Source organism: Acanthochromis polyacanthus, chromosome 5 (genome assembly GCF_021347895.1).
Source record: "Acanthochromis polyacanthus isolate Apoly-LR-REF ecotype Palm Island chromosome 5, KAUST_Apoly_ChrSc, whole genome shotgun sequence".
Classification (NCBI taxonomy): Eukaryota; Metazoa; Chordata; class Actinopteri; family Pomacentridae; genus Acanthochromis; species Acanthochromis polyacanthus.
Genome location: NC_067117.1, coordinates 35,083,366 through 35,106,301, shown reverse-complemented (window position 1 = coordinate 35,106,301; position 22,936 = coordinate 35,083,366). Strand labels below are relative to the sequence as shown.

General features: G+C 42.0%; 1 protein-coding gene across 3 annotated transcripts; it reads right to left on the bottom strand.

The window, feature by feature from the left end:
- Window positions 1-10,741: 10,741 nt before the first annotated feature.
- On the bottom strand, window positions 10,742-22,311 carry hp1bp3 (heterochromatin protein 1, binding protein 3). 3 transcript variants are annotated; one of them, XM_022191200.2, is made up of 13 exons: window positions 22,169-22,311; window positions 21,635-21,715; window positions 21,031-21,211; window positions 19,942-20,004; window positions 19,679-19,835; window positions 19,438-19,581; window positions 19,238-19,297; window positions 16,993-17,132; window positions 16,580-16,670; window positions 16,050-16,209; window positions 14,581-14,692; window positions 14,318-14,506; window positions 10,742-12,136 (listed from the first exon to the last, which is right to left on the bottom strand). In XM_022191200.2, exons 2-13 carry the CDS (start codon window positions 21,699-21,701, stop codon window positions 11,578-11,580), a joined length of 1,923 nt encoding a protein of 640 aa, XP_022046892.2. In that variant the 5' UTR covers window positions 21,702-21,715; window positions 22,169-22,311; the 3' UTR covers window positions 10,742-11,577. The 3 variants fall into 3 exon arrangements, with proteins under 3 accessions (XP_022046892.2, XP_022046894.2, XP_022046895.2); XM_022191202.2 differs by lacking the exon at window positions 22,169-22,311 and adding an exon at window positions 21,810-22,007; XM_022191203.2 differs by lacking the exon at window positions 19,942-20,004.
- Window positions 22,312-22,936: the final 625 nt, after the last annotated feature.

Sequence of the window (22,936 nt, the reverse complement as noted above, 5' to 3'; positions counted from 1 at the left end):
GCAAGCAAGCCCATGCAGAGGTGGACGAGCTACGCACTACGCAACCGCGCGCACATTTGTTTTGCTTGTGGAAGAGAGAGCATCAGGGCTCAGCAACTTCCAGAAAAGTTACCAATCCCACGGCTTGTCAGGCCAAGAGACTGCAGGATGTTTTTTGGCTCGGGGTGCTCGCGTCGCTCCCCGACCATGGCTTCCATAGCCCGCCTGACGGCTTCGTTTAGATGCCCGACCTCTGGAGGAAGATGTTGGGGCATCAGGGACATACTCTTCGTCAGAGAAGTCATGCAATTCTGAACTCTAGATAGAAATAAATAAACAATGTAACACATATACACGCGTAAATGCACTAAGTTTGATAAACAACGTCATCGAGAGGGATACACGAGTGTAATCACATATTGAAACTTTACTCGTTCGTCCTAGCAGATTCATGTTATTTTGGTATTAGGACAAGTTAGACTCAATACAGAATTCTAACGTAATTTCTTTATTATTTACTAAATGTACTAAATGTAGAAGAGTGGAAAACAGCAAAACAGGCAAGATGCTGCAGCACTCCGGGCACTCCTCTCAGATACTGCGCGCGTGCACAAATAAAGGGGCGAAATCAGAGGGAGGGTGGGACCAACAGTGTTTTGGGAGACGCTGCGATTCAAACTCCGGACAGCAGCTTTAAGGACTCGGGGAAGGCATTCTGTCTTAATAAGGACTTGGGGAAGGCATTCTGCCTTAATAAGGACTCGGGGGAGGCATTAAGCCTCAACAAGGACTCGGGGTAGGCATTAAGCCTCAACAAGGACTCGAAGGAGGCATTAAGCCTCATCAAGGACTCGGGGGAGGCGTTTCGCCTCATCAAGGACTCGGGGGAGGTCTTAGACCTTCTCAGGGCTGCCGAGGAGGCGTTACATTCCTTCAAGGCTGCCAAGAAGGCTTTATACCTCTTCAAAGCTGCAGGAGAGGCGGGAAACCTCTTCAAGGCTGAAGAGGAGGCGGGATGCCTCTTCAAGGCTGCAGGGGAAGCCTTTCGCTTCCTCAAGGCTGCAGGGGAAGCTTTTAGCTTCCTCAAGGCTGCAGGGGAAGCCTTTAGCTTCCTCAAGGCTGCAGGGGAAGCCTTTATCTCCTTCAAAGCTGCAGGGGGAGCTTTTAGCTCCTTCAAAGCTGCAGGGGGAGCCTTTAGCTCTTTTAAAGCTGCAGGTGGAGCTTTTAGCTCCTCTAAAGCTGCAGGGGGAGTCTTTAGCTCCTTTAAGGCTGCAGGAGGAGCCCTTTGCTCCTTTAAAGCTGCAGGGGAGGCTGGAGGCCTCTTCAATGCTGCAGGGCCCACATGGACCGGAGACGGGGCGGTGGCCCCCACAAGGACAGGAGACGGGGCGGCGGCCCCCACAAGGACAGGAGACGGGGCGGCGGCCCCCACAAGGACAGGAGACGGGGCGACGGGCCCCACAAGGACAGGAGACGGGGCGACGGGCAGGGAGTGAGAAGGCGTCGACCCGCACGGCAACAGTGGCAGCATCGACCCGCTCGGAAGGTGACGTAGCACAAGGCCCCTCCAACACTGCAGGCAAGGTGGCACGGGGCCCCTTCAACACTGCAGGTGAGGTGGCACAGGGCTCCTCCGGGGCAGGGACAGGGGAGCTACAGCGCTTCCTGGCGCCGCGCCTTCGGCGACCAGGTCTTCTGGCGGGAGGTTTGACGGCTAGCAGGGGGATATGGCCCGGTTTGCTGCTAAGGGAGCCGCTGAAGAAGGGAGCGGCGAGCCTCTCCATGGCCAAGGAGGCGACCTCGAGCCCTTCAAGAAACCCCCTAGCTACCCCAGGATCTCGAGAGAGACCCTGGGGCCATTTTGAAAAAAGAGTGGTGCCTGCTGGGTTCTGGGGTGGCTGGGTCATTCTGTCACAGACTAGAGTGTGTAGAACCCAAAAAGCAGGCAAACAGACAGGCAGGTGAATTAAGGAGAGATTTAATGCAGGGATATATAATATAAACAGAAAATACTTCAAGTGGGAGGCTCAGGGAAATAAACAGGATGGGGGACAAAAACTAAACTAAACAGAGGGCGACGGACCAGACGGCCTATGGAGTAAGATTACTGTCAAAAGTATTCATCCACAATTCTAACCATTCGTATTCGTAATGTTAAACATTTGTATGTTAATAAAAAATTTGTACACAAAATTCTGCTGTCATATGCATGAGTTGGAAAAATTAAGGGTTAGGATTGTTTTTACGAGTATGAACCTAAAAGTTGTGAGTGCAACTCTAATTTCTACGACTACGAAGTCTTCCCTGTGAGGACGAATTCAAGTTTATGGGTACGAGTAGAAAAATACTGGAATGACGTCACATAGGTCACAGGGGAAGGTAATCGAACACCGATTGCTCCAAACGCGCATGCGCCATTTATAAAGAGTAGACGCCGGGTGGACCCGGTGGACCTACCGGGGCAGGTGACGCCTCACAGGTCAAGTGAATAACACATCCAACTTCTTGTAATTTATTTATTTCATGAAACTGTACTGTTTTAATTGATATACAGTTTATGGACGAAAGACGGTACTGCTTAGCTTGCACGCTAACGAGCCGGGCCGATGACACATTAGCCTTCTAATGCAAGGAGGCTAATGAGGAGGCTAAGGAGGCTTAATAACAAAACAAATATAATTTGAGATTATGAATCGTGGCAATTGGCGTATGAATCAGCCCATTGTACAGCCTAAATTGCTGTAAATTAAGTCCAGTTTTAGTTCTTTGCAAACTCAGACACGTGCATTAGTTTAGTTTACAATGAATCTGGCGGAGTTCGGTAAAGTTGGAAAGATATTCACAGATTCGGACTTCCGGCATCAATAACTCATGAGATATATGTTGTCAAAACATGAACGATGCCTCTTTCAAATCGTTGTAAGGTAAACAATGTGCTACAAGGCCAATTTTATCAAAAGTCGCTGTATTTCAAGCTACAGAAATAACATTGGCGTCTATGAGCAGCCGGCGGTGCAACGAGTGAACAGGGACCGTCTGCAAATAGCAAAACCGCTGCAACAGCGAAAAGAGACACTACACATTTATTCAATAACTTTACTCTTGTACCCTGTAGAGCCACTAAAATCACTGGAGCCATGAATCGGCTGCGGCTGGTCATACTACAACTCTTTGTTTGGTGCTAAATGAAAAATTGAATTTTAAGGATTTTTTATGATTATTTTATGAGTATTAAAATTCAGTAACTTCACTCTTACACACTGTACAGTCACCAAAATCACTGGAGCCATCAATTGTCTCCTGCTGGTCATACTACAACTCTTGCTTTGGCGCTAAATGAAAAATCTGAATTTTAAGGAATTTGTATTTTTTTTATAATTATCATTTTATTAGTAATAAAATTCAATAACTTCACTCTTACACACTGTACAATCACCAAAATCACTGGAGCCATCAATTGTCTCCTGCTGGTCATACTACAACTCTTTGTTTGGTGCTAAATTAAAAATCTGAATTTTAAGGAATTTTTATGTTTTGTATGATTATTTTATGAGTATTAAAATGGCACTTTTCTTCATGTATGTGGTATATTTTATATAACACACAGGAAAAATGGCATAAGGGCATAATGTACTTGTTTGTCCAAACACATAATTCTGTATAGTAATGGAATTTACAATCCTTACCAAAGAGAGTATCAGATAACACCAATATACCAAACAAACTGTTTAGACTGTCACCTCAAGTACTGATGATTGAGAAGAAAGACGATAAGACACTTTATTGCAAAGTTTCAGTGTCAATTGATTCATTTATACCATAATGTTAAACTGTGAGTAATATTTTTCTAGTTAAGGACTGTACAGACAATACTTGGAGGTAATAAACCTGACGGTCTGACCAGCACAGGTCACAGCAAGTACACTATGCCCTTGTGCCATTTTCCCTGTGTGTTATATAAAATATACCACATACATGAAGAAAAGTGCCATTTTAATACTCATAAAATAATCATACAAAACATAAAAATTCCTTAAAATTCAGATTTTTAATTTAGCGCCAAAGCAAGAGTTGTAGTTTGACCAGCAAGAGCCCATTCATGGCTCCAGTGATTTTGGTGGCTCTACAGTGAAGTTATTGAATATATGTGTAGTGTCTCTTTTCGCTGTTGCAGCGGTTTTGCTATTTGCAGACGGTCCCTGTTCACTCGTTGCACCGCCGGCTGCTCATAGACACCAATGTTATTTCTGTAGCTTCAAATACAGCGACTTTTGATAAAATTGGCCTTGTAGCACATTGTCTACCTTACAACGATTTGAAAGAGGCATCGTTCATGTTTTGACAACATATATCTCATGAGTTATTGATGCCGGAAGTCCGAATCTGTAAATATCTTTCCAACTTTACCGAACTACACCAGATTCATTGTAAACTAAACTAATGCACGTGTCTGAGTTTGCAAAGAACTAAAACTGGACTTAATTTACAGCAATTTAGGCTGTACAATGGGCTGATTCATACGCCAATTGCCACGATTCATAATCTCAAATTATGTTTGTTTTGTTATTAAGCCTCCTCATTAGCCTCCTTGCATTAGAAGGCTAATGTGTCACCGGCCCGGCTCGTTAGCGTGCAAGCTAAGCAGTACCGTCTTTCGTCCATAAACTGTATATCAATTAAAACAGTACAATTTCATGAAATAAATAAATTACAAGAAGTTGGATGTGTTATTTACTTGACCTGTGAGGCGTCACCTGCCCCGGTAGGTCCACCGGGTCCACCCGGCATCTACTCTTTATAAATGGCGCATGCGCGTTTGGAGCAATCGGTGTTCGATTACCTTCCCCTGTGACCTATGTGACGTCATTCCAGTATTTTTCTACTCGTACCCATAAACTTGAATTCGTCCTCACAGGGAAGACTTCGTAGTCGTAGAAATTAGAGTTGCACTCACAACTTTTAGGTTCATACTCGTAAAAACAATCCTAACCCTTAATTTATCAAACTCATGCATATGACAGCAGAATTTTGTGTACAAATTTTTTATTAACATACAAATGTTTAACATTACGAATACGAATGGTTAGAATTGTGGATGAATACTTTTGACAGTAATCTTATTCCATAACGGCCGTGGTGGGGGCTAAACTAAGCTAGGCTAACAGGGAGAGGTGACTCACGTATTGTCCAGGGGTCGGGAGATGGGGCAATGGCAGAGCTGACGAAGCCGGTGGTGGAGATGTGATTGGGGTGGCAGAACGGGCAGAATCCAAGGCAGACGGAGGAGTGTGCGGAGTGAAGGGAGAAAGACGAGCAATCGTAGTTTCCAGGGTGAAGGGAGGTGGACGGAGCAGGCGAGGAAGTCCAGGGGCTGATGGTAGTGATGTTACGCTTGAGCCAGTTTGCTCGACACAGTGCCGAGCTTTTGAAGCCAAAGTGTTCCGAGACGGTGTTTCGATCCCTGCTTCAGCACGCCCACAATCACGTGACTATCAAGAACGAGGCCTCGTTACGTCACATCGCGTGTCGCGGTGCTTCGAGCTAACTTTGAAGGGGTTGGACATTTCAATCTGTCCAGGTCTTAAAAGGCATAGGGGTCTGATTAACTCCTCAAATTGTGGGTTTTTGAGAGGAGGAGATCACGCTAGTGCATTTGCCATTTGTCATTTTGAGAGAAGTTAGGGAGCGTATACATTTAGTTAGAATTTAGTTTAGATATATCTAGTTGCATTTCATACATTAAAAAATACACAGATACATATGCATAGATTCACTCATACACAACACACATTCATTCATAGAAACACACTACACATATATGCACACAAACATACATATATAACGTTTTAAAATATTTATTGCAAGTACAAAGCAGTGTGAGACAAGCAGTCCTGAGGCTTTTTCATTTTTTTTCCACTAAGGTGCAGTTCTGACACAGGACCAGCAGATGTCACTCTTCTGATTGTGTCAAATGCTTCGAAGCAATGTGTCATTCTTGAAGCAGATGTGTCAAAGTGGTTCATTGCTTCATGAAGCTTCGATTTCACCATCACTAGCTGACGGAGTCCAAAGGCGATGTGTGCATGATAGGGAGCTTGTATGCAATGACCCAGCGTCGAGCCGAAGGAAGAGCCAGGCTTTTATGCTGCACTGATTGTTCATTACGCTCAGCTGCGCTCTCCCACAGCCGCTCCTGATGAGCTTGATGAGCCGAGCATGAGAGGGACAAACATACTCCCCGCCAAACAAACACGCAGCAGCATATTCTGTTCAAATAAACAATAACAAAAAAACACACACAAAGAAAACAGCTGAACAAATAATTACCTATTAATGTGCTTCAGAACTGGTGTTTTTTTAATATATATATATATATATATATATATATATATAAAATACAAACATTACTTCAAAGTTTAAATTACTTAGCTGCTACAGCAACAGGTTAGTTGCTACAAAAGACCCTTTATCAAGCAGTTCTGGTAACGCAGGAGTTACTGCAAATGGGTTAACTGTGGAAAGAATCTAATGTTAGTTCATCCCTTTAGCTTACTTACCAAGTGTTGGCCTGCTGCTATTGCACTTCACTAGATTCCTGTGAAAAACAGGGCATGGTTGATGAGTCGTGACTAACAAATCTATCCTGCTATCAGTTAATTTATGCAAAATATACATTACTCACTTAACAAGGAGTGAAACATGCAGTCTATGAGTGAAACTCTAAATCGCCATATTACTTTGTCATTTGGCTTCAAACAATATTAACCAGCAGGTTACCCGTTGCCTCCGAAAGTTCATTCGCCTAGCATGGACGCTAATTAGCGATTAGCAAATCATAAACAATGATTAGGTTTTTACAACTATGCCATAAGACAGGTGGCTGCAATATTGTCTCAGCAGCATTCAGAAGTAATGCGTAGTTAGCATTTTATATAGGTGCATCATAACTCAATGAGAAGATATCGAACTTCTGAACTGTTAGCAACTGTTAGCATGTAGCTAATCGACAATATTGTCAAACCAGTGGGTTCATGTTCGCAATATGTCCTCAATCGACATCAGTGAAACTAAAAAACCCTGTTTATTTGAAAAATATTCATTAAGCGATATTATCAGCATGGAAATGTTAACGTTACTTAACTAATTGTGCACCAGACCCTTCCAAGACTGCTGGGACTATCACTCTGTAGAGTTGAATTTTTCACTCCTTGTCTGCAGAACTTTACACTGACTTATAACTCCACTGTTAGAGCCAGTAAACTTTTCATAGAGTTGTAAATACTCTATCTAGGTTAAAACAGGTTGACTCACTCAAATATTGACACACAACATAAAATGCCTGTTTTCCAAAAAAGTCGACTTTTACATGACAGATTTTCCCCTTTAATGTTTGTACTGTAAATTGCACTTATTTTGTATGCTTGAAAGTTTTCTTCCGGATGTATGCCAACATCTGCAAATATTTAACAAAATTTAATTTTTTAACCATATTTCAGCATTTAAAATAAATATATTTGCTTGTGCAACTTAAAGCTTATGTTGAGACAACAAATAGAAGACGGAATAAAAATGGTACCATTGATGCATAAGCTAAGCTAATCAAATCCTTAATAGATTGTTACCTATTACTGATAAATATGGCGCATAAAATTGTAAAAGAGAAGGTTTACTTTTTGAAGCTCAAATGTCCTCCAATTCTGGAAAGACTATTTTGTTAAATCCTTGAATAAAATAATAATAATAAAAAAATAAACTTTCTACAAAATTACAGAGCACCTAAGATGTTTTCTACCTGAGTATTTCTGAGTCTGTAACCAAATTTGATTGGCTATTGCAATGAATGACTCTAATATTCGACCCCAGATTTTATTTTAGCATGCATATATATAGCATGTCCATAGCTGAAGTGGGTGTGTCCATGGCTTAAACAGCTGGAAAAACCAAAGTCCAAAAAAAATACTTACCAGAAGCAAAGTCAACAAGTGTCACATTACACATTCCATTGTGAGGCTGTAAACTGCAATATTATTATTTTTTTAAAAACCTGAAAGGTCAAAATGTTGATTCCCCAAGTTATGTTTTAGCATCTCTGTATTTCGGCAAACTTTCACTGCCACTGGGCATCATTTGTAGTTTGCTCATCTGAAAATAGCATGGGACAGAATGTGTGTCCTCCGTCAACCCTTCCCAGACTTGGACCTGACCAGATGACATGGCTAGACCTCTGCCAATAAACCAGAACATGCCTGTGGTGTCACCTTTCTGTGAGAGCAAACCAATAAGCCTCTTGAGTAGCTGATGAAAATGTATGTGTGTTTAAGCTTTAAGTGTGTATGATTGTATAACATGTAGAAGCATGTAAGCTGCTGCTGCCTCATAGCATTGACCACCGAAAGCCTATTTGAGCTATAGCATCATTAACATCAAACCTGATTAAATAAAGATGTATTCAGTTTGCATACATCACCAAGTTTTGCAGCGAACTACATGTTTCCTATGCATTTACACAATGTAAACAATGAAAGACCTGCGACCTATTACTATTTACATAGAAGATGATACTTGGAGATATTTGTCTTCAAGTATGACAGATTTATGGTTGTTGATGTTTGCTGGAGAAAAGGTTTACTGTCAGGGCAATAAAGTTTGGGCAAGCAGGAATACTGGCATGTAGTTAGAAAAACAGAATTCAGCGAGGCCTGCCTGTAAAATAGAAACTAGTTCGGTATAAATTTTGTGTTGTTTTGGCAACATCCAAAGCATATGATACAATATGATTTCAAATTAAATAAAAAAAATGTATAGATACTGTAGATATAGTGCCATGGAATCAGAATCCGAAGGTTTGATTGCCAAGTGGGTTTTCTCATACAGGGAAGTTCATGTGTTTGGTGCATTACCGTAAACAGATTGTTTGTTTTTTTTAAAGGCGTAACTGAAGAAGTATAACTAACTTTGGCACACACCAATCTATTCTGGGCAGCATGTATGGTGAATAGTATTTTATTATAGCATAATTTATTGTATGTGTATTTCTGGGAAGGATGTTTTTTCTTGGAGTTACTAACACTTGTAAACACTCTTGATCAGGTTTCAGATGTTCAAAGGAACACAGACTCCCAACAGCTGCCTCATGTTTGGTGTGACACCCAATGGGAGAAGACAATGTGACACATCTACAGTACGTTCCACTTCTTTATTTACACCTCTGTGGGCAGCGGTTGGGAAAGTTTACAGAAAGTCCTAAAATAATACAACAACTCCCGATATAACATGCAAGTGGCATACCAGAGCGTGTAATAAAAGACAGGGGACAAAAGCATTTTATGTTGCAGTGTTTGACCTTGATTTAGATGCATCTGTAGGTTTTATGTAAACGGGGCTTTGTTATAATCTGCTTTATTTATAAGCAGAACTCTTGTTTAATATTACATGATAAACAATCATTTCAATTCTAATGTGTCTTCTGTTCATATTTTCAAAGAAGACACTTGGCTGTGGACGTCAAACTTTACCCAGGATCGTGAGTGTTTCCACCCCAATTTGTCAAATCAATACTAGCCATTTAGAAATTCTGTATTTTGTTCATGAAAGTTGGCAGGATGGTAATTACTGTGTCGAGAATTGATCATTTCCTGTGAATGCCAAAATCACTCTAAATTTAGAAATGCACTAAGACATCAACCCCAGCCAAAGAAAAATATGGATTTTAGTGAAACTATCCATCTCACTGCTCTGTTTGATGTTATGCAATGTTCTTTCACAGGTTATATCAAATATAGTGTGTAATCTAAGTGTGTTGAATGGTATGTCCTGATAATCACATACATTGCTAATAATATGTCCACTGTATTATAAGCTGAATGTCACATGTATTTATTAGAAATGAATGAATCACAAGAACAACATACAGTTGATGCATTACAGATGCCGTGCTATAACACAGCAATGCTAACGGAAATCTCAGTGTACTTCATGTTTGGTTCACATGAAGCCTGAATGCACCTTGGGTAAGCTTGTTTTGTCTTCAAATCCTGATATGCTCTGTCTGACCAAACAAATAATGGCGATTAAAAAGCTTATTTATGATGAACTGCTTTTGCATCAACACACTGTTGAAACATTACATTCAGAGATGAAGTAAAGTTGCTTCATTTAAACAACCAAACAATCAATTTTAACATGCGGTCGACAGCATCCCACAGCCTCATGAAGACAGAAAAGCGAACTGAAACTTGACACTGACCTGACAACTTAGATGGATGATGATGTGAGAGCAGCACCAGGGAGGAGGCTGCCAACGTCCATCTAGTGATCAAAAACTAGATTTGGCTAAATTAACTTGTCAATTACTTTTTTTCTCAGTTTGAGTCCAGTTGAGTTCAGATGTGGTGCCAAAACTTAGCAAGCAGTGACGTGGTCCCACAACAATAACGTACATCAACCTCCAAGTTCTGATAATATTTCAAAGAAAACATTTGAATCTAATATTCAAAAATGTTTTAAGGATGATTATCATTTTAAACAATGCTTCTGTGAGGTTAACACTGTAGTTTTAACTACATAATGCAGGTGATTCAAACCAAATGATACGATCTCTTTCATAAAAAAAGATGTTAAAACAACATACATGCTTTTTCTCATGATTTCACATACGGACATCTCCCCTAGTCCCAAATAACAGTTCATGACTACTTGTTATTGATAATAAAACATTAATGACTCACACTAAATAAATGATATAAGAAAAATACAGCAAGAGTTTACAAATATAGCCATTTTATTAATGACTTGGAAAAAAGCTTAACAACACAAGGAATACATGCATGCAGGGTATGTATGAGCTATTATCCTCCTTTTTCTTATTCACAACACACATTTCTTACAGTTTGGTACTGAATTACAGCTGTGACGCAATAAAATCAATTCATGTATAGGTTTGATTCCACACATCAAAAATGACTTTTTTCTCAATGTGACTTGAATACTTGTCAGTGTTTTATCCTCTGTTCAGTCCTCAGCTTGACACCTGCAGGCCTAATATTTTCTAGGGGATTTTTTGTATTAAATAAAGAAATTCAAATAATAATAATACATTTCTGATGCAGAGATCTCCGGGACACAGAAAAAACCCCTGTGTTTTCATAAAGTAGTAAAATAATTAGTAACTGATTAACCTTTTCAACAACATTAGAACCTAGAAATGGAAGTTCCTTTATCCTCTCCTGAACACTGGTACCTCAGTTCAACTGAAATTAGGAATGTGTGCTGCCAGCACCTACTGAGCGGACGAGGAACATATAAAAACAGAAGTCAATACATGGCTCTAGTTACAGTTTGTTGGATCTTGCTATGCTTTTGCGAGCTGGCAGCTTTAACAGCAACACTAACCAACCTTTTCTACACATGGTGATTAAAAAGGAAATTCAGAAACTCTCAAAGTACAGTTAACTGGTAGGATAACGTTCTTATACTACAATAGAAATAAAAAAAACCTACTGCCCCATTAAAAAGGGAGAAAACAATGATAAAAAGAGAGCGAGAGCACTGAAACAACAGCGGCTGACTGCTGCCAGTTTGTGGAAGGTGCTCCTGGGTTCAGTATCTCCCTCTCTTGGACCTTCGAGCCGACTGCTTGTTGCTCTTTGCCCCCTTTTTGGCTACAGGCTCTTCAGAGGACGACTCCTCGGGGTCTTGCCGTCTGGAACTGCTCTTCGTCGCCTTTTTAACTGCAGGCTCCTCTGGGGACGACTCTTCTGGCTTCGATCGCTTGGACCCACTCCTTGTCTCCTTTGTGCTGGTCTCCTCAGCCGATGACTCTCTGGCCACAGGTCGCTTGGACCCCCGGCTGGTGAGCTTTTTCACAGCTGGTGTTTTGGGCTTTCTTGCAGGAGCACCTCTCTTTACAGGTGTGGCTTTAACTGGTGATGCGGTTTCCTTTTTGGAGGCTGATACTTTCCTTCCCTCCCTCTTGGCTGGAGCTGCCGCTTTCTTAGCTGGAGCTGCTGCTTTCTTAGCTGGAGCTGCCGCTGTCTTAGCTGGTGACTTCTTTGGCAGCGCTCGTCCCCTCCCTCTAGCTTTCGACTGGCTCGCGCTCCGAGATTTCTTGGTTGGTGGAGGACGACGAGCCTTGGGTGGAGGCCTCTTCTGAGATTTCCTAAGAGTGATTTGAACAGAAAGCAGTAACAGTTAAGTAAAGGGAGCGTAAATAAGCCTTGTTCAGATATGCTCTTCTGCTTCCTAATCTGAACGTGTCTGTTTCATGTCAAAATGAATTCACCACTCTGTAAAATTTGCAATAGCAATCTTCCTAGGTTGGACTTTTTCCGCATCACTTTCAACACAGCACAAGTCTGAAATATGATGTATAGATGTGGAATATTACCATCTATAGTGAGTGACAACATGACAGTGTAGAAAAACGCTGTGATCCAACCTTATCTGTTGTTATCCAACAGCAGGGGGGAAAAAAAAAAAAAATCATGCTCATAGGCCACGTTGGATTGACAAAACTCTACATATAATTCTAATCATCAGTTAGATTTTCAACACCATTAGCTAAAACAATATGGCATCAGAACCCAGCAGTGACGGTTGCTGGAAATGTTCCTCTGTACCTCCATGGAGATATTCCATTAAAAATCAAACGTTTCCAGCTAGAATAGTCATTTAGCACATTAACAATGTCTGGACTGTATATCTAATTCATCAGAAATGAAGCTGTAAACAAAACCTGCTTGGCTAACCGCTAAAACCTACGAAGCAGAGGAAGAAACGAAAGAAATGGAGAGTAGTCTTCAGGGGTTATTATCCCCCGCCTCCACGAAGTGGAAAAGGGGGATACAGGTTTGGCCTCCGTCCGTCCGTCCGAGATGAAGGGGACAGCTTTTCTCGGAAACTATTACAGCTAGGATTACGAAATTTAGTGTATAGCTTCACACCATGGACACCTTGATCAAGTTTGAAAATGAGACCTGTGCGATAATATTTCACAGAGTTATGGCCCTTGATCACTATTTTGGATATAGACTCATAGACATCACATGTGGCGGGGGATATTGATGAGCATGTCGTCTTGTTATTCTTTCATGCTAGCTGGTATTGAGCAAGTTTTATGCTGACCAGAGACAAAGACAGTGAAATAAATAGAAACTGAAGATCAGTCATGTGAGTTTAGTGTTGGCTACATCAGAGCTGATTCCAAAAATGTGTGTCCATCTTCTATTATGTACATTAGCTCTTTGAGAAGAGTCAAACTTTAATGTGACCAGCCTGTCCTGGGGCATCTTGAGTCGTGTTTTGTGTGTGTTCTTTGGGTTTCATAGCCACTGAGGGGTGGTTACTCGGAAATTAGAGCTTCTGTTAGTGGCTGCTATTTTGGTGAGGAGCTACCAGTCTTGGTGAAGACTGTATCTCCTGTTAGCAGCTGACTAATTCGGTGAGAAGCTTACTTGAATCTTGTATGTCCTGTACCCATTGAGGGGTGGTGATTAGCATGTTATGTCTTGCTGGAATTGTGTGTTTTGATGCACCAGTTTTGTTTAGTTCATTATGCACACATGACACTCATTTGTATTGCATTAGTTTCTGTTGGTGGTGGGTGTTGCTATTGTGTTTAGGTCTGACTAAGGAGTATAGTTGTGTTGTTTTTGTTTAGCTACTTTAAAAATTCTGTTTGTCTGGTTTTATTTGGTTCTTTGATTTGGCAACATCCATCAGCCTTGTCTTCCTCTGTTTGATCACTTTTGTGTTATTTCTGCCAGTACATCTGGTTGTTTTTGTTACACCTGGCTGACCCTAGCGGTCAGGTCCTTATACTGACCCATTAACAGGTTGATAAAGCCACTGATGCAGCGCTCGATTTAGATGGTCACCAGGTCGCCATTTGCGACTAAAAACGTCGCAAATGGCGACCCGGCGACCGTCCAAATCGAGTGCTCGATCGAGCTGAACCGCGTATCATGTTTTCTTCATGGAGGCAGCCACTTTGTATGATGTCATCAACCTCCTATCATTCCCGGTGCTCGCGGCGACCATCTAAATCGAGCGCTGTGATGGTACGTATCCCGTGTATGAAAAGGGTTTGATGTGCATCACATGAAGCTGTGAGGCTACTAACAACCTGCTACAGCAGATCAGCATGTCAGGAAATGGCTTTGGACACAATTACCGTTTTCTGTACTTAATGATTTCTATGTCGAACGGCTGTCTTTTTAAAACAGTGTTTGGTTTTTACATTATTTGGCTGTGGAAGCTCTCTTAAAACAATCCTACTGCAGACTACTGAGAACCCTGGATTTAGGAAAACTAAAGCTCAAATTGGAACTTTTATACACACCTCTGACGGGAAGGAGCTTCTTCTTCAGACTCCTCCTCTTCTTCCTCTTCTTCCTCCTCCTCCTCCTCCTCCTCTTCTGACTCTTCATCTTCCTCATCTGAAGAGTCTGCTGTCCTCCTCCGTTTGGTTGGAGCTGCAGCCTTTTTGTCCTGAACGTCTTTAAACTTGTCTGGGTATAGGATGGTAGGACTGAAGAGAAAAGGAAAATGTGTGGATATCATCTTCAGAAGAATGATACAGAGTATTAACAGTAGGAGAAATACCTCGGGTAGAAAGGAAACGAGAGCTGGTAGGTCCCTGTGAAGCCGTGACCAGTAATCTGCTCCATCCATCCGAGTACTTTGCACTTGGTCAGAGTCCTCCTCAGGTTGGCCACTACAGACAACATTTTTTACTGACACCATTCTTTTTGAAATCGCTGTATCATTTGTTCTTTTCATAGTAAATTTTCAATCCAAAATCGGAACATGAAAAATCTGATGTGCTATTTTATTATTTATTTCTGAATCAACACACCCACCCATACAACAATCAAACATGAAACACAATCCAACTTGGAAATGACAATGACTGACCTAAATATGTAGCAGGCGGTGGGAATTGATGGATCTCGGAAACACCCCCACAGTTTATTCAATCGTTCCCTACTATTTTTGATAAGCTCGCATCAGTCGATTAGTCACAGGATCGCGATCATGTGATCATCAGCAGGCAGCTGACGTTGCGTTCAGTTGTTATAGTTACAGTGACGCTGTGCCGCTATGTCGCAATTAGTGGTGCAACGGATCATCGTTGATCTGTGACCCGTACAGATCGCTCTCCATGGTTCGGAACTCATGTGGACCGCGGATTGGTTGATAAAAAGGTTGTATGTGGTCACATGGAGAGCACATGTTTAATCCACACTAGTTGAGTGCAGCGGTAGTCATGGCTAGCGGAGGAGTAGACGAACTTGAGAAACCTTCTGCATCATTTAAGTTGTCCGTACGGGAGCATTTTGGCTTCCTTGTAAAATACAGTGATGATGGAAGAAAGGTTGTGGACAAAACTATAACTGTGTGTAGGCACTGTGGCATGACAAAGAAATACATCGAGCACGACCACCTATATGAAGCGACATCACCCAAATGTGCCAGTGACAGGAGCCAAGACGAAGGCTGCTCAACAACCGCTTATCAACACGGCATTTAAACAGCTGCTCCGAAAATCGATCCGATCCGTGGATCCAAACTGTGATACAATCCGAATCGTGAGTTTTTTGATCTGTTGCACCACGAGTCGCAATACAGAAATCCCTAACAAATCCATGAATCCACATTACAAGCCACATCGCAGCCAAAATCTAATCAACTGGTCCTTGTGTCATTTCTGACGTTCCCTGAAAATTTCATCCAAATCCATGAGTCCGTTTTTGAGTCATGTTGCGCACAGACAAACAAACCAACACCGATCGTCACATTACTCTGCCGTGTTCCTTGGCGGAGTAATTAATGAACAAGCCCACATCCAATGAGTTGCTGACGGGGAGTTCAGTCATTAACCCATGTTTTTATAGCTTAGTTAACGGTTTGGGCTGCTGACAGATGCAACTTATCAAAGTCAAAGAGAGATGAACTCCATTTTGCTGAAACTGAACTAGTTTAGTGTTTTTTCTCAGAAACCAGTATTTCTGTTGCACTTTAAAGTGTGTAACAATGTGATACAGTAAACAGAGAGAGAGCTGGAGTCTTACCTAACTGGTACTCCTTTCTGTCCTTGTTGGCGTCTACTAGATATTTGCGTAGAGTTGTGGTGCTGCAGGTTTTAGGTTCATTCATGGCTGTGATGGCAGCGGTGATGGCGTCTTCTAAGGCGCCGCCCTTCAGCAGGATTTTGTTGCCAGTGCGCTTCAGCTGTAACAGTCAGATATGAACACGTCAGGATACACCGTCTCTGTGGCACGCAAAGTAGTAAAACAAACAAACAAACAAACAACTACACAGCAACAGAAGGCAACTGCATACATGACTCCTTGTGAATAAGCACTGGAGACATTATCCAGGGTCTGCTTTTTATTTGCTAATGAAGTGTATCTTCTAAGTTTTTTGCTGTTTGATGATTACAAAAGCCAGAGAGAAGTAATGATGCGAGTCATTTTTGCTTGTTTGCAGAACACTACAAATCATTATTCACCAGGATAGAAATATTTGTTCTAATAGACACTTGAACAGTATGTTTCACTCATTTTGGAACAGATGCATTCAGTGTTATGAGGAGGTTCACCTGAAATGTCCCTCTGGCTCCTTTCCCAGTGATCTGCTCCAGCTGGCCTCTCTCTACTGCCTTCACCAGCGCTGACTTCAGGACTTCTGGCCTAAAGATGAACCAGTTAGTTCATCATGAATGTATTCAGTAATTGATATCTGAACCCTAATTGTAGTGTGCATCTTTATATTTTTTGCAGTCACTAGTGCCAAAAACTTACCTTTTGTTCCAAGTTCATTACTAAGCAATAAGTTGCTAGCATGAATTCTGCTTTGTATTGTTAAAAGTTTGATATTTTGGGAAGCTGTAACTGTTACTTGGTGAAATTAAAGAAATAAATCAGGGATGAAAAACAGTTTATCCAGTTCTAGTCAAATACACACTTAATAACAACACTAAGTAAGGAAATGGTCAGTAGTAAAGCGCTGTACCTGTTTTCGATGTTGAGCTTGGGGAAGTGCTGCTCCAGGTATTTCTTGATCAGGTTGTACGAGGCCTCTTTGGGCTCACAGAGCCGAGTGATGATGAGAGGAAGAGCATCTCCCAGAGACTCCTGCTTCTGAGCTGCTTTCTAAAACACCACCCATTTACAGACATGACGATTACAAGCAAACACATCCCAGTCTCATAGGGAAAGATGGGGAGAAGAAAACTGTTGACACTACTTCTTTGACATAAGTGTTAGAGCTAGAAATGCTGTGCGCTCATCATCTACTGAAGGTATTCTGATGAGGAGTACAACCTTTGTCCTAATTAACAACTTCGACACTGCAGTCCAATCAGGGATGGAAGTGTCGCTCATGACCTAAATCTGAGGCTACAGTCAGCTGTCAAGCTTAGCACAGACGTAGCTCTGTGCTAATACATTTGCATTTTTTAAAAACATGGCATTTTGAATAAAACTCCCAACATTGCCCTGTGCATGCAAACATGCCTAAAAAGGCACCTCACAGGACCCTTTACATACAAGTTGTTAGTAGGGCTGGCCCAAATGGTGTTTTCTGGTCTCCGGATATTCGGGCCCTATTAAAGACGAATATCCGAATATTCGGGGGGATGGAGGGGGGTGATGGCGGCGGAGACGGCCCGAATATTCGGATCCATTCGTCTGGCAGTGTTGCCAACTTAGTGACTTTCTCGCTAAATCTAGCGACTTTCCAAAGCGTCCTAGTGACTTTTTTTTTGTCAAAAGCGACTAGTGACAAATCCAGCGAGTTTTTCTGCCGTTTTGGAGACTGATAGGAAAACTCGGATCATTCTGCAGTTACTGTTTTCAATGAGCAGCAGGGGCTGCTGTGAGCTTCTCCCCCTCCCAAAGCACAGGCTGTCAGTCCAGTAACCCCACAGCAGTCCCAGTGTCTGATTAGAGGACACATCACTCCGCAGCCAGACAGCAGGTGAATCGTGCATGCGCAGTCACTACAGATCCCATCCAGACTTACGGAGCGGGATATAAATGAAAATGTTTCTTCACTGTCATACTAAAATAAACCACAGCATTTAGCCTCTAGTAAAAAAAAAAAAAAAAAACATATTTTGGGTGTTTTATACTCAGTTTTTGGTCTCTTCCACAGTGTTATGCCTCTCTCCTACAACGCTGATTACAATTACATGCAAACTGGGAAATATGCAAATTAGGCGATGACGTCATTTAGCGACTTTTAGGACTTTCCTTACTGAGGAGTTGGCAACAGTGTTGTCTGGTCTCCCAGACCGGAGGAGACCTGCCTGAGTATTTGGATCCATTCATCTGGTCTCCGGACGCAAATTTTGTACACTGCCTTTGTTTTGTCTTCAGTTAAACTGAAATATTCCCAAACAGCGGAGGTCTTTGGCATCTTTTCTTATGTTTATGCAACGAAGTGAAGCATGACGTCAGAGTCTGCAGCCACCTGGCCATTCGGGTGGTGGTAACAAACACGAATGGAGGAGCCGAGATGAGCCGATGTGAGCCGAAGGCGGAGGGAAGACAGTAATATTCGTTCCGCCTGGTAATGTCCGACCGGGGAGGGAGCGAACAAATATTCGGATATTCGGGTACAGCCCTGGTTGTTAGTTAGATAAAGAAAATACTAGACACACAGTGGCAGGAAGGCTCAATCAGAAGGAGAACATGAACATCTGTGCCACTGTTTACAGAAGTCTTAATAATAGAACACCAGAAAAAGACCTGGAATGTCCTAATACACAATATGTTGAATGTAGCATGCCAAATACACCAGGCCGATCTACCACATCTGATCAGGTTTTAAAAGAGGCAAGCCAGCATGCCTTTGTGGCCATACTGACCCACAATCCTCTGCACAGTTGCACCATGCATATGATGGTGTCTGGCAGGAGTATAAACAAGATTAAACCACTAGGAGCTCAGGTATCATCTTACGCTACAGACTGCGACAGTCAAACTTTAAGGCATATTACTATGATAAAGTAGCATGTTAAAAATGAAACTATCAGTGTAGATGTAGCCAGAGGGCAGCAAACAACTCAGTCCAACAGTAACAAACTGCCAGCACTTCTAAAGCTCATGAATTAGCATGTTACAGCTTGTTGATTTAATCTGTACAAAAACTCAAGTATAAAAACAGCTACTTGGTGTAGACAGGCAACCAGCAGGACTCGAGGGAGTTACTGCTTCCTGCTAAGACACAGTAAAGCACCTCTGCCATGACATACCTTTGACAAGGGAGCCTGCTTCCCAATGGTGAAGGTTCCTGAAAGGCCTTTACCCTTCAGCTGTGTGAGAGATGATGAAGGATAAATATAATTAACAATAATAAACAGAAGTTAAGATACACTTTAGTCCACAAAGCAACAAGCCTGTGCTTTTCTTTATATCCCAACACATGGGTAGGTTAACAAATAACATCCTTCACCTGTTTGATGGTGCCCTTCTCTATGTGTTTCTTCATTGCCTTCTTGATAAGAAACTTCTTCCTGTCAAGCTCCATCCCCGGGTAATTTTTCAAAATATATTTCATGACCGACTGGTACGAAACCCCCGACCTGTCATTACAAGACTGCAAAGAAAACGGAAGAAAATCACTTTAAACAAAAAGTGAAAAAACAACTCGGAGCGGTTGTGCCGAGCGACTGTTTCACAACGTTTTCACACACCGTGATGGCTTCAATGAGGATATTATCCACTTTGTTCTGAGTGCCTGCAAAGTTGGTTACGGGAACCTTTTTGCTGGCGGTGACGCTAGCCCACGCAGGAATCGTCCTTTTCACCTTCTTGACTTTGGATTTCTCGTACTTGTAGCCATCCTTCAACCTGTCACCAAAAGGAGCAAAGCACAAGATTCAGTGAAGCGAGTCGGTTCTCTAGAAGCGATATTTCACTGTGATTGTTGCCACCCTTATCTTTATCACATCCTCACCTTAGTAGGAGAACATAGCAGTGTGTTGCGCACTGTCCAGCCGCGCAGTCCTTGCATTTGTCACTTTGTCCGATTGTCACCGACGGGAAAGACAAAATGAAGTTTGAGAACATCTGTCTTTATGACCACCATGGTAAATCTGACCCTGACTGAACTGAAATGCTAGTGATCCAAGTGCACAAAAGGTGAAGGTTTGTTTTGTCAAGGTCTGGGAGAAGAAAAGGAGGAGGACCAAAGTTACAAATTACTAACTGAAAAACAAGGTTAACTGTACCTCAGCTACAGCTAAATGAAGTATTTTAAACGTTCTTTATACTACCTTGATTTCCATACATGTGTCGGTCCATGAATCTCACTACCTGTCAAAAAACAGTCAGCTACACTACCGTTCAAAAGTTTGGGGTCACTTGGAAATGTCCTTATTTTGTAAGGAAAATCTTTTTTTTTCCCCAATCAAAATAAATAAAATGAATCTGAAATACAGTCTAGACATTGGAAATGTGGTAAATGACTATTCTAGCTGGAAACGGCTGATTTTTAATGGAATATCTACATAGAGGACCATTTCCAGCAGCCATCACTCCTGTGTTCTAATGCTACATTGTGTTGAAAGGATAATTGATAATTAGAAAACAATTGTGCAATTCTGTTGGCACATGAATAAAAGTGAGTTTTCATGGAAAACATGAAATTGCCCGGGTGACCCCAAACTTTTGAACAGAAGTGTATATCTAAACTGACTTTTTAGTGGAATCAGTGAGCAAAACAAATGTGGGGAGTTTAAGGTAGATAACGCTGCACTTTCTTTGAGACTGAGGTGTTAAATCATCAGATGGTCACGATGCCAGTGTCCCCTCCTCCTGGACTCCTCCGAGACCACGGGCACAGGGACGGGCACATCTACTATGATACAGGGCACGAATGCGCCTGAGACAGGTCACATGTTTTGGAAATGCAACACTGCAACCATGAGAGGAGCAGTCTGCTGTTATCCAGCAGAGGTAAGGATCATATTAACAGATAAAAGTGCTATCAGAGTGAAATATCGCAGTGTTCACACTTGCAGATTATCTCTCTGGTGAGACTCACTCTTTCTTCTCAGCGCCTTCCCCTTCCTTCTCTCCCGCAGCTCCTTCATCGGCCTTCTCGCCGTTCTCGGTTGGCTCTGTGTCACCCGCCGCCTTGCCTTCATCACCCTCGGTCACCGCAGCCGAAGATGCGACCTGCTCCTCATCAGCAGAGGGCGACTCCTCTGAGGAGGCTTCAGGCTCTGAGGAACCATTAAAAGTAAGGTAGGAAGAAATGCAATACAACCGGAGCATGTGCATAAAAAACATTTGCCTCTGCATTTTTGTCACAGATAAGTGTGTAAAGCAAGCTTTGCGAAACTTTTGTTATTCAAAAACCTGAAAATCTTAAATGTCTGAATAGTACACATAAAAAAGAAAAGAGATGTTGGTTATGTAGGTCAAATTCAGGTAAATAACATCATGCTGCAAAACCTTAATCCTGAAAACTTCTACAAACACACACGTCTCTGCAGGTATTACTACAATACGGTTGGAGAAACGACAGCCGTGCATATTCTGTGTTGACAAAAAGTGACAACTGCTCCAGTATGTTGTGGGTTGCAGTGGTGGTGATGGTGCGTTCACGGGCCCACCGTTAAGGTAATAGACGACCCCGATCTCACCTTTCTCTGCTCCCGAGGAGGGGGCCTTCTCCTGGGTCGGAGTCGCAGCGGCTCGGCGAATCGGCATCACAGGAGATTAACCTGGACACAGAGAGGAGCTGGTTATCAACCGCGCCGCTCCGGGCCCGTTTCTGTGTACGTGCGTGGTTAAAAATGGCGCCGCTGCCAAACCCACTTCATTCATTGAGGCCTATCAGAGTGATAGTGGAGAAAAGGTGCAGTTTGAATTCCGCAAAAAAATGCCGAGCACCTTCTGGACGGCGGCACCATAGTCCCGCCTCATCCTGCAGACTTTTCTCTACACATTTTTATCGCGTTCACACGAGCAGCAGACGCGCAGCCAGACAATTTCAGTCATTTCGCCATTTTGTTCGTTGGTTTATACACACAGTGATGGCGTCGCACAAGGAAGATGAAATTCATTTCAGTTGCATGTTGTAAAAAGCATTGGGCAGTCGGGTTTTCAGTTACACCCTCCAATCCGTGCAACTGCATGTTTAGCAAACACTGTACCATAATGCGGAGCAAACTTACCTCTTACTACTCGGGGAAAATGAGATGTTTTGAAGTAAATTTCTGCACGATCCTTTATTTCGGTTTCTGTGTTTAGGAGCCCCGCCCCGTTAGGACCGTTGGTGAGCGGCGTGCTGCGTCACACGGTGCGTCGGAGGATTCCCACAGTCCCGGATAGAGCCCCACAACCAAAACAAAACAAAAAGCTCACAAATGAAGCGAAAGATCAACCAAGAAACAAGAAACATACCGTGATGGGTGTCCTGGAAAAATAAATCATGAAGAAAAACGGCTGTAGTGGTTGGCTGCCCGAAACTACAACAACAAAAAGAAGAAAAATGGTCATGCCTGTTAAAAAAAATAAAATACAACAACGGTATAAAAAACGACAAAAAAGAATAAAAAACGGTTTAGAAAAAAATAAAAATGAATAGATAAAAAATACAATAAGAAACAAAAAAGATGTAATGGCTATCCAAGGCCCTGACACAGAACAACAAACAAAAGCAAAAAAACAAAAACAAAAAACGTCATGGCGGTCAAAAAGCACAAGCAAAGTGAAAAAAAATGTTATGGCTGTTACGAAAAAAACAACATAAAAATAAAAAACAACGATCATACAAAAATGACAAAAATTAACAATAAAAAGCGAATTAGGAAAATAAATACAAAATACAAAACACATGAGCAAAATAAAAACGATGTAATGGCTGTCCAACACCCCAACAAAAGCAAAAAACGAGCAAAAAAAAAAAAAATCGCCATGATGGGCAAAAAAGTATAGGCAAA